The sequence below is a fragment of the Helianthus annuus genome, chromosome 11 (assembly GCF_002127325.2).
Source record: "Helianthus annuus cultivar XRQ/B chromosome 11, HanXRQr2.0-SUNRISE, whole genome shotgun sequence".
In the NCBI taxonomy this organism is placed as follows: Eukaryota; Viridiplantae; Streptophyta; class Magnoliopsida; order Asterales; family Asteraceae; genus Helianthus; species Helianthus annuus.
This window is the reverse complement of record NC_035443.2, coordinates 148,481,776-148,500,681: the sequence shown is the minus strand read 5'-3', so window position 1 is coordinate 148,500,681 and position 18,906 is coordinate 148,481,776. Positions and strand designations below refer to the sequence as shown.

Genomic DNA, 18,906 nt, shown 5'->3' with positions numbered 1-18,906 from the left:
AAATTAATTTCGGGCTGTCCCCGTTTATCTTGGGACTGCTTTTTGAATACTTTATCTCATTTAGGATGTGAATGTGTATTACATGATTGTTTGTTTAAGAAGGATTCGGTTATCATTTTCTCTTTGCTCCTCGGGTATATATATCATTACATATATACTTGGGAGCTAAGAGGAAATGCTGCCGAATTTTTCTTAAACAAACAATCATGTAATACACATTCACATGTGAGATAAAGTGTTCAAAAAGTGGGTTTAGCAGCCTACCCTTGTCTTGTTAATCCTAAATTAGATTTTCTTTCAGTTGCATAATGCCTATCGATAAAAGTTGGATTGATTCCCCACGTCATTCACCTCACTACAAGCAAGGACTCGAGTCATTTATCGAGATGTGTGAAAGAGTGATAAAAAACCACGATGAAGTTAGATGTCCGTGTACCCAATGTAAAAATTCCGGCTTAATAACTATGGCAGAAATGAAATACCATTTGCGTATTAACAAATTTTGGAAGGAATACACTTCGTGGACCTATCACAGGGACACGACTCCAATTGCACAAGTAAACGATGTTGCGCCACAAGACGGTATGGTAAACGTTATTGAAGACATTAGGGGGGAGCGTATGGAAGAAGATACATACCTTAACCAAGAGAACTCGAATGGAGATAGTAGCGCTGTTGTTGATGATTTTGAAGACCTGATAAAGGAAGCTGAAACAGAATTATATCCTGGTTGTACTAAGTTTTCTTCTATCGACTTTTTAGCAAAACTTTTGAATATAAAGGATACGTACCATTTTCAAAATGAAGGAGTAGATCGACTCCTCTCGTTGTTGCGAGAGTCAATGCCAGAAGGCAACAAGATTCCCCCTTCGTATTATGTAGCTAAGAAGACATTTAAGAAGATTGGTTTGGCATATGAGATGATAGATGTGTGCACAAATGATTGTGCTCTCTTTTGGAAAGAAAACGAGTCCTTGCAAAATTGTCCCGTTTGTAATGAGAGTCGATGGGTCGATAAAGACACAAAAGGCACGAAGGTGGCTCGTAAGGTGTTACGATACTTTCCTTTGACGCCTAGACTACGACGTTTGTATTGTTCAAGGCACACAGCGAAAGATATGATATGGCATAGTACCGGACGATCGGAAGATGGGACTATGCGTCATCCAGTTGATGGATCTGCATGGCAAGACTTTGATAAAAAGTACCCAAACTTCGCGATGGAGCCACGAAATGTTCGCTTAGGGCTTGCAGCTGACGGTTTTAATCCCTTTAACAACGGTAGTGGATCCTCGACTCATAGCACGTGGCCGGTTATACTCACCACATATAATCTGCCTCCCTGGCTATGCATGCGAGAGTCCACATTCATGTTGACCTTGTTGATTCCTGGCCCTAAATCACCGGGGAAAGACATGGACGTTTTCCTTAGACCGTTAGTGGATGAGCTTAAGCAATTGTGGCAGACAGGTGTACGTACTAAAGACGCAGCAACAAACACATACTTCACAATGAAGGCGGCGTTGTTATGGACCATAAATGACTTTCCAGCCCGTAGTAGCCTATCAGGTTGGAGCGGACAAGGCTACATGGCATGCCCAACTTGTAACCAAGACACTCCTTCAATACGTGTAACTGGTAAATGTGCTTATGTTGGCCATCGCCGGTTCTTAGATGCCAACCATCCTTGGAGAACAAGTCTCGACTTTAACGGGAGACCCGAGACACGAGACCCTCCGAGACAGTTTAGCCCAGCTGACATAGAAGCTCAACTAGGTCGTTTAATTAATCGTCTACCAGGCAAGCATCCAGATTTTGGAGGTAGGAGGATAACCCGGTCAGATTTCGAGTTGAACTGGTCCAAAAGAAGCATATTTTTTGACCTTGAGTATTGGTCTTCTCTGCAGCTGAAACATAACTTAGATGTAATGCATATAGAGAAAAATGTGTGCGACAGCTTGCTCGGTACTCTTCTGATGAACGATAAGAGCAAAGACACGCCAAATGCGCGGTCTGACTTGGAAAAACTAAACATTCGGTCGTCACAATGGCTGAAACAATCGGGTGGCAAGTTCTTAAGTCCCCACCCAAAGTACTCATTCAAGTCCGATGATCGAAAACTTTTTTGTCAGTTTATAAAAAATGTTAAATTACCAGATGGGTTTGGATCGAATATCAGTAAGAGGGTGACAGATAACAATGCTAACATTACCGGGTTGAAATCTCATGACTGTCATATCCTCATGCAACGTTTGATACCGATTGGGGTTAGAGGGCTTTTGACTAAAGATACATCTACACCAATAGTAGACCTTTGTATGTTCTTTAAGCAACTTTGCTCTAGAACACTATCGGTGGATGATATGAAGAAAGCAAAGGATGACATTGTTACCATCTTATGCAAGTTAGAGATGATCTATCCACCTGCGTTTTTTGACATTATGGTTCATTTACTTGTGCATTTACCTGATGAAGCGATTGCGGGAGGTCCAGTAGCTTTTAGATGGATGTATCCATTTGAAAGGTACATGAAAAAACTAAAGAACTATGTTAAAAACCCGGCAAGGCCTGAAGGTTGTATAGCTGAATGTTATGTGTTTGAAGAAGCTCTAACATTTTGTTCAATGTACCTTAAAGATGTTCAGACTAAGTTCAATCGCCCAGATAGAAACGATGATGTCGTTGTTGAAAAAAGAAAGTTATGGGTGTTTGAGTCAAAATGTCGTTATGTTGGCGCAAGAAAGGAGAAATATCTATCATTCATCGAAAAAAGCAAGATGGAATGGTTTGTCCTCGAAAACTGCGCAGAAGTTAGGGAGTACATGAAGTGAGTGCTTCTATCTTTAACATTTCATAATCTGTTAATTGGTATTTTTCGTTCCTTTCTTATATTTGTCATCAATGTAGTGAATTCAAACATACACATCCCCATGATGATCTTAAAACCAAATTTCCGGGATGGTTTCTCCATAAGGTATAATACATATATAACACTCATTACTCTATACTTGCTAGGTAATACATATATAACAAACATTATTACTATATATTTTTTAGGTCCATTCGATGAAAACACAAAATTCTCCAGAATTCCACCCGGAGTTGTATGCTCTTTCAATTTGTGCGAAAATGACTGCTTACACTTACACTGCTTGCATAGTCAACGGTGTTAGGTTTAAGACACTTGAACGTGATGCAAAATGCGCAACGCAAAACTCTGGGGTGGAAGTGGTTGGAGAGAACGGTGTGAAATTTTATGGCCAATTAGAAGAAATTATTGAGTTGCGTTATACAAATGATTATTCCACTGTCCTATTTCGGTGCAAGTGGTTTGATACTCAAAGGGGTGTAAACCATGACAATAATATCACCAGTATAAGCACTGAACATGAATGGGACAAAGACGATCAACTCATATTTGCTTCGCAAGCCAAACAAGTGTTCTTCATCCAAGAAATGTATCGAAACCAAAAAAATAAACATAGGTGGGTAGTCGAAAATGTTAATCATCGAAGAATTTGGGATCGGCCATTAAGTGATGACCGCGTCAATAAGGTTCAAAATGTTGGCGAACGCTTAGAAGATAGTGACGTTGTTGACAACAACTCTTCATCTGACTGTCCACTTGTCATTGACTTGACCCAATACTTTCAAATTGGATCTTCTCATGTTACTGCGGGTGAGCCTTCAATTGAAGTTGATCCCCCAACGGCCACCGTCGATGAAGTGTTTGAAGTCGAGACTGATTCTGATGAGGTCGAGGCTGCTTATGATGAGGATGATCCCGATTATGTGGAGTCTGACTAAAAGAAAAGTTATTGTAATTTTTATTGATTTGTAATTGATTAACACTTGTTTGAAATATTTATTTGAATTTGAGTTACACTTGTTGTACTTTCCCTTAATTTGTATTAGATACACATGCTGTAACATTTGTAACTTTATAGGGAGTATGTTTTCGATATTGTTGATATTCGCGTATCCGATGGCTGATGTGGCCCCCTGGGGACATGGGGGTGACGGCGCTGGTGATCCACCGATTCCTCCTGGTGGATTTCGTGGCACACATGAGACAGACGGTAAGTCTTTTACTAAATTATTTTGTAGTCCTTATATTTTATATATTATAAATGTTGTTACTAATTATTTTTGTTTTAATTGCAGCGGTTCCCCCGAAGAGGGTTAGGGGGAAAGCAAAAAACGAGAAACTAAGGCATCTGGTAAAAGCGGGGGGGCCTGTATCGCTTACGTTTGACAGGCAGGTGACGTATACCCCTGTTGGTAAAACAAGGGATATGTTTTCACGGGAGGCCGGCCTGTATATGTGGCGGTCCATCCCCCTCGATAAAATTGGATGGGATAACGTTGAACAACATTACAAGGATGCCCTCATGAACCACTTACGGGTAAATAACTTATATGCATAAAATTTTATCAAATATTTAAGCACATGCAAATCTAATTTATATATGATATTTTAACTTTTTTATTTAATTTGTAGGAAAATTTCAATTTTGATGAAGTGGAACGTGATATAGAGGCCAAAAACTTGACGGGTGGCATTAGGGCTGTGCTTATGAAGCGGTACTCTGACCGCAAGTACGAGGCTAAAAAATTATTTAAGAGCAAGGGAGGTTACAATGATCTTGAGAGTGCAAGGGTATTCCATCCCGAGGATATGCCCTATGATAACTGGTTGAGAACCATTGAAGGTTTCCGGGAAGCTAAATATATTAAAAGAAGCGAGGCCAACACACTAGTACGCGAGAAACAACAATTCCCATACCGTGGGGGGACATCTTCGTACGGTAGCACCGCCTATAAAAATGTAATGTTTTATGTATGTGTGCGTGTGTGTAAGCTTTTGTTTATTTAATGTCTAATCTAAGTTTAATGTTAAACAGGATATGGATTGGGTACCTACGTATGCTAAAACCCACACGGACAATCAAGGGAATTGGGTTGATCCGGTTGCTGAACAAAATTACGTAAGTATTTCTTTTAAGTATTATTTTCTATAACAAATATATATATATATATATATATACACACACATATATTTAATCATCTTCGTAAAATACAGCGGAACATACAACAGGCCACAAGTCAATGGAGCGGTGAGGGTCCGCCAATTGCCCCGTATCAGGAAGCGTTGGGTGAGCGGCGAGGATGGTACCGCGGGATGGGGCCTAAACCTTCTTCCAACACGTCCTCGCACTCGTCATCTAACATGTCGTCTTCGCAAGCTCGGACGCAAGAACCCTTTTCCGAGGTAAACTGCGCAATTTAAAAAATGACAAACGAACGCATGTTTCCTTGTTAAATATATGTTGGTAGCGTTAATTAATATGCTAATATACGTTTTGCTATCTATTATTGTAGGATTTTGTTAACAGCTTGTTCCAAACCCCGTCATTTTTGAGCCAACTTAACAACTATCTTGCTTCACAAGGAAAAGGAAAAGGAAAGTCAAAAGGCTACGATTCTGACAACTTATTCGATAATGAATCCGACGATGAACCCAACGATAACGATGACGATGAGTGACTTGTTTTTAATGTATGCTTTGGATTTAATTAAACGTTGTAGGATATAATGTATGACTTAAACGTAGTTTTTAATTAGATTACCTTTAGTATATGTTGATTATGTTCATTGCGTATGCTTGCGTTGTTTGAAAATAGGCAGGTTTTATTTTTTCGGCCGTAAAACTGGCTGGGCAGCTGTATATACAGCTGCTGTATTAAAAAAAAATAGACTTTTAGCGGCGACATGTGTCGCCGCTATTGCTCTTCACCCTTTACCGACGAAAGTCAACACCGGCGACACTTTTAGCGACGACATCTGTCGTCGCTAAAAGTGCAGCATCAATACCGGCGACAACTATCAATACCGGCGACAGTCAGTCAATAGCGTCCGAGCAATACCGGCGATGCTTTACCGGCGACATGTCGCCGCTAATAGTCAATGGCGGCGACAAAAGCGGTCAATACCGGCGACAGCCGTCGCCGCTAAAGGTGCCCTGTTCTTGTAGTGAAAATACTTGTACCAGACGTTTTGCTAATTCATAGTAATAGAACGTGTGCAAGTATTGAAAGTGATTTGGTGTGTTCTTCGTATTTCTTATTTTCGTGTTTTTCTTGAATCTCACCAAGTTTGGATTCTACACAAACTTGGTGATTGTTTGATATCATTGAAAGATCCGGTTTTTGGTACTTGCATGTTTTTTTTTTTTTACCTATTTAGGCCTTGCACATTGCTGAGGGCCATGATACTTGAATATCCCTATCCATGATGCAACAAAAAAGCTGCAGATTAACTCAACTAGAACCCCCCACCACCCATAATCGTTTGTACAAATTACTTAAAAACTAAAAGACTCTATATATCACAGCTTTATGTAATTATCTTAGGAGTACATAGATATAAAAAAAACTAAGAAATGAAAAAATGAATAGTAAGGATATATACTCGATTTGGGGAGTGACTGTTGAAGGTTGTTGTCCACATTGTTGCAGTGATGAAACTGTCAGTGGAGCTTGATTTGTAGAAGGCAACCAAGGTTGTCCTTCACTTGAGACAACAGGTGTATGCATCTGTGAGACACATGTACTAAGAAGTGACATTTGTTGGTTGCTCGAATAACGGTGCAGTGAAGTGGGACATAAATACAATATATAGATTCAAAAGGGTAACCATTTCAACAGAGGAATCAATAATAAAAAAGGCCTTACTGTATATATGAAGAAAGAGACACTCTAGAGTTCTTGTGATTATAAAAACCACCCATGTACATAAACCGATCAAAGATCACACAAACTGATTCGCAACATATATCCAGATACTAACCTTCAACTTCCATACTCAAAGGTCCTTTCTCCACTTATATCCAAAATCAGTCTATGTTTTTCACACTATGTCAACAAAAGATAAAACAGGAATTGGACCGGTTTCTTTTTGTCTTTCTTCGTAACACCTCCTTCACTGCCCTTAAAATAAACTCCATATTCATATCAATGATTGAAAATTACAACCACAATAATCACTATGCATCGCATCAATGTGATCCATCCCTAAAGAGGAAAAAAACAAACTAACTCGTTGTTAACTATGCATCGCATCATATTGATAGAGAAATCATTTACAAAATATTATATATACCAGATAAGAAGTGTTTAGGGTCAAAGTATTTAAAAGAAAAATCAAGATAACTACTTCGCTTAAAAAAGTCAAAATTTAAGCTCAATTTTAGTCTCAGAAGAATATACCTTTTCCAACGAATTCAAGTAGCTGATAGCTCTATCTCTTGACCAAGAAAGTATGCTTTCCATTTTTGATGTTCAGTGAATCCCTTCACCGATACGAACTTTACTCAATTTGTCACTAGACAAATTCATGCTATACATGTATAAACCATAAATTTAGAACTTTAGTTAAACAACGCCTGAAGTTGGAAAATTATAAATCCATGGCACTAATAGTACCTTCATCCAAGTTGAACATTTTTCTTTGTGGGTATGGCATGTTGGTATTTTCTCATAAACTAATGCACAAATAACATGAATCCTTTCTTGTGCCATCCGGTGATACGAAAGTATATTAATATAAAAGCTTAATGGGCCACGTTTAACATGCATGGCTAAAAGATAACACAATACCCCTAAGAAAAATAACTTGCCTGTCCAACCTTGGGAAAGAAAAATAGGTTGTTTGATTGTATTTCATGGTAAAAAAACAACCTTATTAAAGGCCCAACAAAACAAAAATATAATGACATAAGTCAATTAGTTGAAAAACAGTCAATAGAAATTATAGAAAAATTCATGCATTTGAATACCAATTTGAGCAACTTTGGAACCGTTTTGAACAGTATGACCTATTCAACCCTCCTTGATAATCTAATCATTTGACCTCTTCAAGGCAATGTGTAAACAAAACCCCCTATCAAAAGCTCCAAGAGTACGACTCCAAATGCATATGTGTCACTCTTATGAGTGAGTAGACTTGTAAAAGATTCATGGTCTTATTATATAATTATACAAAAATAACTTGAGTTACCTCTCTAAAATGAAAAGTTGCAACTTTTAAAATACATACACATACCCCTTTACTTAATTATTATCTATTATATGGGTAAGGATAGTGTAAAAAGGGCCTAAAGTGTGAGAAGTGTAAGAAGTGTATTATAACACTATATATAATACTATATAACACCATATAAACACCGTATAACAATATGTAACACCATATAATACCATACAACACTATGTAACACTATATATCATTATATAACAAATATAACACTATACATCTATCATAGACATGCTATCAGACACCCTATAGTGTTATATTTGTTATATAATGATATATAGTGTTACATAGTGTTATATGGTATTATATGGTGTTACATATTGTTATACGGTGTTTATATGGTGTTATATAGTATTATATATAGTGTTATAATACACTTCTCACACTTTGAGCACTTTTTACAGGATCCTCTACCTCTATTATATAACATAATGCTAATAAATTAACATTGGCTACCAGTACCACCCCCTATCTGACCGTAGGGCTGTTCATGAGCCGAGCCAGGCCAAGCTCGGGCTCGGCTCGATTATAAACCGAGCTGGCTCGGCTCGGCTCGGATTTGAAACCGAGCTGAAAATCTAAGCTCGGGCTCGGCTTGGTTTTAAACCGAGCTAGCTCGGCTCGGCTTGGTTTGGCTCGATTTTATAAAAAAAAAACTAATATATACCTCTTAAAATTTAATAGCCTAAAATATTATTCAATAATTTAAAAGAATATATTCAAAATAAGTTCAACCTAATACAATTCAAACCAAAATCAAGTTTAACAACGCAAAATAAGTTTTAATTTCAATAAAAAACAATATTAGTTCATTAGTATGGTAATTAATCTTCAAATATGCCATATATATCAAATTACAAACCTATATACATGTAAATAATAATCAGTTTTTTGTAATATATTATAATGTATATAAAATTAAAACTTATTATAAGTAAAATAATTCGAGCTAAACCGAGCCGAGCTACAAAGCGAGCCGAACCGAGCCAGCTCGGCTCGTTACGAGCCGAGCTAGGCTCACTTTCTAACCGAGCCGAGCCGGCTCGGCTCACTTTTAAACCGAGCCAAATCGAGCGAGCTTTTTCCGAGCTAAATCCGAGCCGCGAGCTTTTTGAACAGCCCTATCTGACCGTCATGCCTGTACAAATCACGTTGTTCAGTTTGAATTGATAAAATAATATTTGTTCCTTGACATCGACCGTCGTTTCTATACGCATCACGCCCGTTCAAGTAAAAAGTTGCTGCACAACATTTCCTTAATTCCTTACCCTTTTAAATTAATTAAATTTGATATTACATTGGAAGAAAGCGACGCATCTTTTACCCCAAACCTATAAACCCTTCAATCTTCCTAAAATCCATTTTCCTTTCTTCATACTCCATTCATCTTTAGGAACCACATCGGTTATCCATTTTCCCAGTATGAATAACGTTCTCCCTCCTTCAAACTCAGTCACTAACCGCCAACAATGTTTTCCCGCCGATTTTCCCTCGCCCGCTGTTACCAATCTTCACTTCGGTTCGCCCCTGATTTGGCGCAATATTATTCATTTTCTCATCCGAAGTTCCAAATCCGGTATGTTTTCACTGTTTATCAGTCGTTTTATATATTCGCTTTTGATTACTTCGATTCAGATTTTCGATTCCTGATTCATCAATTGTTTTATTTTTTACTATTGATTATTTTGGTTCGTTTTTTATTACTTCGGTTTATCGTATGATATGAACGGATGTGAATTTTTGTTTTTAGATTCTGAAAGAAAAATAGAGACTGAACTCACAATCATAAAACTCTAATCAAATTCTCTCAGACCTTTAAGGAAAAGTTCAGCAAGAGACTACGATCCCGGTTCCGATGAACATTTAGTATAAATTCTCGGAGTTTAATAAAAGAGTAAAATGCACGGATAGTCCCTATGGTTTTGCAAAATAACACCTATAGTCCCCAACTTTTGAAAATTACATCGGTGCTCCCTGTGGTTTGATATTTTGTTACTCGGATAGTCCCTAGAGTGGAGGACGGTTAGTTTTCTCCGTTAGGTGGATGTGAAATGACAGATTTACCCTTCATCTTCTCAATTCTATAAAAACAAAACAACCCCACCCACCCCCCACCTTTCTCTCAATTTCCCCCCACCATTAACCACCAACCACCACCCATGTATTACAGACTAGGAAAGTCTTCAAATTAGATGAATGTTGAGGGCTTGAGAGTTGAGAGTTGAGGCCGAACTGAAGAAGGCGGAGCAGGGGACTTAAAAAAACCAAAAAATTCTTGGCAGAGTTTTGTTAATCAACCTTCTTCTCCGTGAGCTCACTGATGACATCATCATCCACCTTAAACACCTATTGAACAAAATCCTCTTACATTAATCCCTATTTTTGGGATTTTTACATATTTCCCCCTCCTAAGAAGCTTTATTACATATTTCCCTAAACTATAAATTTAATTACATATTTCCCCTTTCTAAAGAAGCCTTATTACATATTTCCCCAATCTCTAAATTTTTATTACATATTTCTCCAATCCCTAAATTTAATTACATATTTCACCTTCCTAAACCCCATATATTACATATTTATCCATTTCATTAAAAATACTCTTATAGAATTACCATTTTACCCCTAATGAGTTTATTAAATAAATAACTACAATATATTTCCTAGCTTCCTGCAATAATTATAATTTTAAAAGTAACAACTTGAATAATATTTTTAAATCTTTGTATGTGTTTCCAGTAAAAATTCTTATTGATAGACATAGGAAAACCGAAAAGGTGTAATCGGATAAAGTAAGTTTATGGGTTATCCATGCTTCATAGATAAGTGACATATGACAAAGGATAATATTTGCGAGTTCCATGTTGTTCCATATAATACTTTATATCATTGCTTGTTACAACATCTTCGAAAGGGCATTAAGTAAATCAAGATCAAAAACAACTATGTTTTTTTTTATCTTGGGTTATAATAAATTATTGACACCAAAGTTTTTATTTTATTTAAAGAAATTTAATTGGATTTCTTATGTATAAAAGATCATGGTTTTTCAACGTTTAAAATTATGCACTTTTTTTTCTAAAATTATTTGCAGCTTACGTCTTCTTAGAATCTTAGATATGCAGTTTGGCTTACAACTTGCAATCACATATTTTGCAAGTAAGATGCACACTTGCTGTTTCGAGCTGATGGATTTAGTTGTTTAAAAATATTAATTATACTATTTATCTCTAAATATATACAAAGATTTAAAAATAATAAAGGTAAAATAGTAATTCTATAAGAGTATTTTTAATGAAATGGATAAATATGTAATATATGAGGTTTAGGAAGGTGAAATATGTAATTAAATTTAGAGGTTGGGGAAATATGTAATAAAAATTTAAAGATTGGGGAAATATGTAATAAGGCTTCTTTAGGAAGGGGAAATATGTAATTAAATTTATGGTTTAGGGAAATATGTAATAAAGCTTCTTAGGAGGGGGAAATATGTAAAAATCCCATTATTTTTTACCATATGTGCATCCCTCATCAAACCGTCCAGGTATAAACGGTGGCCTCATCATCTGCACGACTATTTCCCAGTCAACCGCCTTTAAGAAAATCATTACCTTTGATTTCCATAATCCCTGTTCTTCGTTTCGAATCCTTCTCCAACAACTTTCCGATCAAATCCCGCAACGGCGACGGTGGGTTACCCCTCATCATCAATGTTATTAAAAGCCTACATCTAAAATACCAAATAAAAAAATCTAAAACACCCAATACCTCTCTAAGAATTAAGCCCAAAGCCCAAATACTGGTTCAATTTTGAGAAGATAAACAATACGCGGAGCAGCAATACATAACGACAACAACCATCCTATTCTGCCTTCCACGATTTGCTCTGACCGCCGTCCGCCACCACGAGCTCCGGTGCGCCGCCCCTGCTCCGCCTTCATCAGTTCAGCATTAACTCTCAAGCCCTCAACATTCATCTAATTTGAAACAGAGAGAAAGGTGGGGATGGGTGGGGTTGGGGTTGTTTTATAGTGTAGATAAGATGAAGGGTAAATTTGTCATTTTACATCAATTTAATGGAAAAAACTAACCGTATCTACTCCAGGGACTATCCGAGTAACAAACGGTCAAACTACAGGGAGCACCGGTGTAATTTTAAAAAGTTGGGGACTATAGGTGTTATTTTGCAAAACCACAGGGACTATCCGTGCATTTTACTCTTAATAAAATGATGGAATTTGATTAAACATTGAAAGCATTTGTTGTTTGCAATGATTAAACATCGCCGCATGTTTATTGATTTGCATGCCTCTTCATATACGCTTATGTTATTTTTATTTTAATCGATGGAATTCCGAATGAAACCTTAAAATTTCTACAAAATCATGGAGAATTTTGAGTTAATTATTAGGGATGATCTTATGATGTTAATACAAGTGTCTGATCAATTGGTTTTTAATATTTTTTAAGCAATTGTTATCAAAATCCTTTTTTATTAAAATTTCTGATCCATTTGTTTCGTACCAAGCCAGAAAGTTCTGGGACGAACCATGATCTCGGTTTTAATCATGTAAGTGTTGTTTAGTATTTTAAAAATAAATTTAATAATAAAATTATTGGTGAAGGAAAGGATTAAATTTGATCAAATTGAGTTCAAATTGTTCCTCAATAGGAAGATATTAAAACCAGTTTGACTTTTATAAAGATAAAGTTTATTTGTTTCTTTGTGTGTTTCGTTCACATCCTGTTATAACTATTAAATACCTTTTAAAAGAGCATATATGTGATTAAATACCTTTTAAAAGAGCATATATGTGTTTCTTTGTGTGTTTCGTTCACATCCTGTTATAACTATTAAATACCTTTTAAAAGAGCATATATGTGATTACTGTGTATTTTTGAGAAAGATGAAGTAAGAGGGCCTTTGTTGGGTTGGTGTGAGTTTTTGTGATTACTGATGGTTGTGTGTGTTTTTAATCATAGGAAAATATTAACAAAATCTTTGAAAACATTCATATAGATGGAATTTTATTTGAGAAAATTTGAATTTTGTTTCAATTGTTAGAATTGTGAATTGTGAAGTTTGTTTCAATGATTTTGTATCATATAATTGGTTAGATCCCGCCGCATTTTCACATTTCACATAGTGACTTGCATTCATAATTAGGTTCCTGCCGCAACGCGCGGGTTAGCGCCAACTCGTTTTTACGTAAACAACAAAAATTTCCAGAAAATGATTAGTGTTAAAATAAAGTATTGTATACCATCCAATTACCGAAAATCTGAAATATAAGCCCAATATCATTAGTCAAATTCTCGTATCCTCAATTTACCTTACACTATTTAATCAAAAACCAATAGTTTGACAAAGTTGCAATACCCACAAGTGAAAACCATAAATTTGAATCTTTTACTTACATTTGGTGGTTTGTCTTTGGAATTGGATGTGAAAACCCTCTTAATTGCAGAAAAACTCCATGTTCTCCTCCTCATGTGTTCCTTATATTATTGTTTTTCCTGTAAGGCATATGAACTCGTGAATAAATACACGAATAAAAATCAGACGAAGTGCCGCTGCCAGAATCTGTAATTAAAGCAAAACAATTAAGATTTATAATGAAGCATATAACATAAGCGCATAAACTAAAAAGGGAAATTCGTAAAATTAATCTTAGAGTAAACTGCCATTTTGGTACCTGAGGTTTGAACAGTTTTGCCACTTTAGTCCAAAACTTTCATTTTGGTCCCTGTGGTTTCAGTTTTGTGCCATTTTGGTCCAAAAGTGAATTAAGCTCATATTCCTCAAATTAAATCCTTGTTTTTTGTCCTTATCTTCAGGGGTAAATTGGTCATTATCATTTTATTATAACTGATTATTAATTAATAATAAAACTAAGAGTGAATTGCAAGTTTTGTCCTTTATTTTTAGGCCATTTTGCAAGTTTTGTCCTTTATGTTTAAAATTGACGAGTTTTGTCCTTTATGTTTAAAAATCAAGCACGTTTTACCCTTTGGGCCTTAAAAATCAAGCACGTTTTGTCCTTTATGTTTAAAAATCAAGCACGTTTTGTCCTTTATATTTAAAAAATCAAGCACATTTTGTCCTTAAAAATCAAGCACGTTTTGCCCCAAAGGGTAAAACGTGCTTGATTTTCAAACATAAAGGACAAAACTCGTCAAATTTAAACATAAAGGACAAAACTTGCAAAATGGCCTAAAGATAAAGGACAAAACTTGCAATTCACTCTAAAACTAAATAAAAAAATCTTCATCTTCCCCAAATGAGTCACAAACAAACCCTAATCCAAACCCCAATTCTCTGCAACCATCATCTTCTCCACCCCATTCTCCGCCACACCCACCATGCTCCACCACCACCCACCTCCCACAGCCACCCGCCCCTAACCCGCAATACGTTTGTTTCGCAGGAATAAACTGATATTGTGAAAAAAAACCCCACCTAGGGGTTTAACATAGGGTTTAACAGTAGGGTCAGAATGAACATAAACATTGTAAAGATTCTTGATTTGAACATAATTGTTGGGGTTAAAGAATCTTTCCCATAAAGGGGCAAAGTGGAGTGGGGTGTTTTTTAAAAAGAGGAAGGCGATTTTGGGTTATCGGATGGTGGATCCGAGACGTGAAATGGGTTTGTGGGTCGGGTGGGAATAGACGGCGGCAACACGGCGGAAGAGGGTGAGATTGTCGAGTTCGTCCGGGAGGGAGAGTATTGGGGGTAGGGGTGGGGGGAGGATGTGGGAAGTGAAGAAGAAGATTATTGGGAGGGATAAGAGGAGAAGGGTTAGTGTGGGGATCCATGGAGATGGTGATGAAATCATGGTGATTGTGAGCGGTTTGTGATGGTGATGGGATCAGACATGGTGGGTGTTTGATTAAGTTCTGTGTGTGTGGTGATAGAGTTTAGAGATAGAGATGGGTTCAGAGAGAGAGAGAGAGGAGAGAAAGACTGAGTTTCAGTTTTTATAATTTAGTTTTATTAATTTTAATTGATAATCAGTTATAATAAAACGTAAATGACTAAAATAACCCTGAGGAAAAGGACAAAAGCTGATGGTTTAATTAGGGGAATCCGGTCTGTTTTCATTTTTGGACCAAAATGGCAACAAAACTAAAACCACAGGGACCCAATTGCAAAAAGTTTGAGATTTGGACTAAAGTGGCAAAATTGACCAAACCACAGGGACCAAAATGGCAGTTTACTCTTAATCTTATATTAATACCACTATAAGAAGATCCAGATACACTGCTTGAGGCGCATAACTTATCTCCATGAGCAATCTGCACTTATACTTGTTTCTCCATCTGAATTGGAGAATTAGCCAAATCGATTTTTTCATCTGAATACATAGTATAGATCACCATAAGAGGACAATATCAAAGATCAAATTATAAATCTGATTCATCATCGGTTTCAGATTCTATAGGAGCATCAACCATGACCGGTAATTAGTATCATAAGAGGATTTTACCTTTCCTTTTGTAATCCGATATTCATTATTGTTTATGCCCATTACAGATGTAGAGCTTCCACAAGTTGACCCGAGTCAATTACTTGAAAAATATAAACTATATTTGTGATTTATGAGAGAACGAATCAATTACCTAAATCGAGAAATCTTCCTAAGTAGTCCACCAATTCCACATCCAACATCCAACACCTTTGGAAAACAGAGCAAAACAAAGTTATAATATCTTTATACAAACATTCAACAGTTAGTGTCAATTATACGATTAAACAGATAAGTAGGAATTGACTAAAATATATTAAAATAAAACCTTATGTCCAGGCTTCAAGCCTAGCTGTAACGCAAGAAAATGTTCATGTCGCTTAATGCTCTCACGAAGTGATTCCCCTTTCCATCTACAAATTAAATGAATATAATCTTTAGCACTGAGAAAAAAAAAGATTACATTAAAGATTTAAAGATCAAAATGTATGTAACGAATAGGGTGTCAACCTTGGGGCAAAATGGAATGATTCTCCCCAACCATACTCATAGAAGCTTGTGACAAGATCGTAATACTTGTTAACTTGAAACAAAACCGAAAGTTTGCAATCATGGCATGGTCCTGGTAATAAAATAATATTTACTGAGTTATATTATTTATATTTGCTTCCACAGTTTACAAGACATGCAAGTACTGATGTATATAGATACTCGAAGAATATATGTACTTGAATAAATGGAACAATTCTATAAAATCAGCATATGTTACTTACCATGTCAGTGTAGTTAGCCTTTCGATCTTCCTCTGCACCACTAAAATCAGAATAATACTTCTCATACATGTATTGAAGATCATAAAATGACACAAATTACTACAAGTTTTTATAGCTTAAATTATTCACATTGAATCATCCATGGTTACATAAGATATCTTATTCGTAAGGAGAACATTACCACTAAGCGTTCCTTTAATGAAAATAGACTAAATAGTTGCACATGCTCACATAAGCAAAACAACTGGAACATCCATATAATTATTGTAGCCCTATATAAAGAGTTTTGGATGTGATTTCTTTTGTTCTCGACAGAAATGTTTTCCATCCTTCAAATCACAACAATCAATTCAAAAACGCGCATCCAAACCCCACCACATAAATGCTTTCGTAAACAATTAATCAAATCCGAAACAACATGTTATCAAATATAATCCATATAAAACAATGTAATTTATAGTTAACCACCTCAAATCCTCAATGCTAACAATTTCATACTAAATCACTAATGTAAACAGGATCTATTTCTCCAACATTTTAAGCAGAGATCTATATACTCACCATATACATGATGCATATATATTACAACACTAACAAACAACCAACTATTAAAACTTCAACAATCATAAACAAATCAATCCACAAAAACCCGTTTTATAACTTGATTCAACTATAAAATTGAAAAGCAATTTCAGCACATACCTAGATTCTTATCAAGCGTCTTAGTAAACTGATTCAAAGCCGGTGGAACCTTCAACCTCTGTTTCAAAATCCTCCTCTTCCTCTGAATCTTGACAACTTGTGGCCATCTAACAAACCTATGCACATCCTTCTTCGGCGGCAACGCTCCACCGATTCCAAACTGCTTCGGGCTCTTCTCAAACAACGGATTCACAACTTTCTCATGAACTACAACAGTTGCTAAATCGTAAATTAAAACTAAACATGAATAAAAACCCTAAAAAATGTTCGGAGATCATACCGTTTTCTTCTTTGTTGCTAGCTTTACTCCTTTCTTAGGGGCCTTCGGTTGATTGAAATTATATTAATGGAATGTAAGAAGTAACTAAATGAAACTGAAAATGATTTAGATGAAATTAGGGACTCACCATTTGTGAAACCGACCTGATGATGATGCGGATCTTGAAACCCTAGATGGAAAGATTGCTCGGTAGGAGGAGAAGAATAAGTTGGGAGGCGCTCTGGATTTGAGAGAGAGGGGGGATTGAAAGTATGGTTTGAATTTTGAAAGTGGAGCAAGAACCTATTAATGTTATTTATGTATTTGAAATGGTATTGAGCCCACTTCTAATAACCCACACTTTGAATTTTGAAATTCAAATGAAAAGGTTAATTTAATTTATGTATTTTATATAAATAAATGAGATGATTTTTTTAAATAAATAAACGTGATATTTATGATGTAATAATGAAGTAGGAAAAGCTGAGTTGGCAAAGCTCACTATTCGACAAGCAAGCAAATGCGATGTCAGCGCTAAGTCTCCTTTAATAGTAAGTAAAGATTTTAAAAATATATATATATATATATGTCAAACCGCTCCCAAACCAAACCAGTTTGAATGAAACATGTTCAGATGAAACTCAATAATTTTCAAATATACATATTCGCATCATTTTACAATCTTTCACAAACCGACTTAGATGAAACCGACCCAACACCAGGGGTGGACATACACCCAGCCCAAGGTGGGCGGGCGCACCCCCGAAAAAAGAATTTAGTGGTGTTATCCGTCATTAATCCTGTCCGCACCCCTTAGAATTTTTCGTCCGCACCCCTTAGCAATTTTTTGTACGCACCCCTTGAAAATTTTCGTCGGAGAAACCTAAAATCCGACCACCCGCATTGCACGCGAACGAAGGCTTTGTTCTCATTCTGTAAGGATCGATTTTTATTGTTTATATTCTTGTTTTAATAGTTATTTTTTGTAGGATTAGAGTTGTTAAAGTTTGATTTTTTTTTTTGTTGTTTTGATGTTATTTGAAACATTAGTAGGGTGATGATGTTGTTTTAGTTTGTTTACATGTTTACTTAAAAGGGATCAACAGCTAGAGCTTGAAATTAGAAGTGAAAATTATGAAGTTTGGTGATGAAAAGCATGAAAATTATTGGTGTTGTTGTTTTATATTTAATAGGAATTTAGGAACAGTGAGTAGGGAATTTATGACGCGATTTGTCAAGAGATAAGGGGTTGAATCATCTTCCGAATTCGTTGATGTAGATAATCTTCCTTCGGATCCTTATGATCGCAAGCCGATTGAATCATATAACGTTAATCAGTGAGATGAGATTAGAAGGGCATATCTACCAAGAGGATCAAGTCAACCAAGAGGTATCGAATTCCCACAATCAACATTTTAAGGTAACGAGTTAAGAAAATTTAAGGAAGAATGGTATGACAAACATGAGTATAAGGGATGGTTAGAGTATAGCACAAAATCGGATCGTGTGTTTTGCTTAAGTCGCTATTTGTTTAGAAGCCAATTTGGAGATCGTAGAGACACGTTTATGTCCGACGGGTATAACAATTGGAAAAAAAGTACATGCGGCACTT

The 18,906-nt window shown here is 36.1% G+C and overlaps 3 protein-coding genes and 1 long non-coding RNA gene across 4 annotated transcripts; 2 read left to right on the top strand and 2 right to left on the bottom strand.

The window, feature by feature from the left end:
- Positions 1 to 464: 464 nt before the first annotated feature.
- LOC110888578 lies at positions 465 to 3,888 on the top strand. Its single transcript, XM_022136098.2, has 3 exons — positions 465 to 2,827; positions 2,908 to 2,974; positions 3,058 to 3,888. The coding sequence occupies exons 1-3, from the start codon at positions 465 to 467 to the stop codon at positions 3,805 to 3,807; spliced, it is 3,180 nt and encodes a 1,059-aa protein (XP_021991790.1). The 3' UTR covers positions 3,808 to 3,888.
- Positions 3,889 to 4,222: 334 nt separating this feature from the next.
- LOC110888577 lies at positions 4,223 to 5,617 on the top strand. The gene is made up of 5 exons (XM_022136097.2): positions 4,223 to 4,406; positions 4,502 to 4,828; positions 4,905 to 4,988; positions 5,084 to 5,272; positions 5,383 to 5,617. The coding sequence occupies exons 1-5, from the start codon at positions 4,296 to 4,298 to the stop codon at positions 5,545 to 5,547; spliced, it is 876 nt and encodes a 291-aa protein (XP_021991789.2). The 5' UTR covers positions 4,223 to 4,295; the 3' UTR covers positions 5,548 to 5,617.
- Positions 5,618 to 6,716: 1,099 nt separating this feature from the next.
- Positions 6,717 to 8,034, bottom strand: LOC110890762. The gene is made up of 3 exons (XR_002564751.2): positions 7,485 to 8,034; positions 7,269 to 7,398; positions 6,717 to 7,073 (listed from the first exon to the last, which is right to left on the bottom strand). It is a non-coding gene; the product is annotated as an uncharacterized LOC110890762 (long non-coding RNA).
- Positions 8,035 to 13,374: 5,340 nt separating this feature from the next.
- On the bottom strand, positions 13,375 to 18,226 carry LOC110888576 (probable cycloartenol-C-24-methyltransferase 1). Its single transcript, XM_022136096.2, has 8 exons — positions 18,178 to 18,226; positions 17,036 to 17,242; positions 16,071 to 16,182; positions 15,889 to 15,973; positions 15,715 to 15,770; positions 15,582 to 15,636; positions 15,333 to 15,449; positions 13,375 to 13,675 (listed from the first exon to the last, which is right to left on the bottom strand). Exons 1-8 carry the CDS (start codon positions 18,224 to 18,226, stop codon positions 13,592 to 13,594), a joined length of 765 nt encoding a protein of 254 aa, XP_021991788.1. The 3' UTR covers positions 13,375 to 13,591.
- Positions 18,227 to 18,906: the final 680 nt, after the last annotated feature.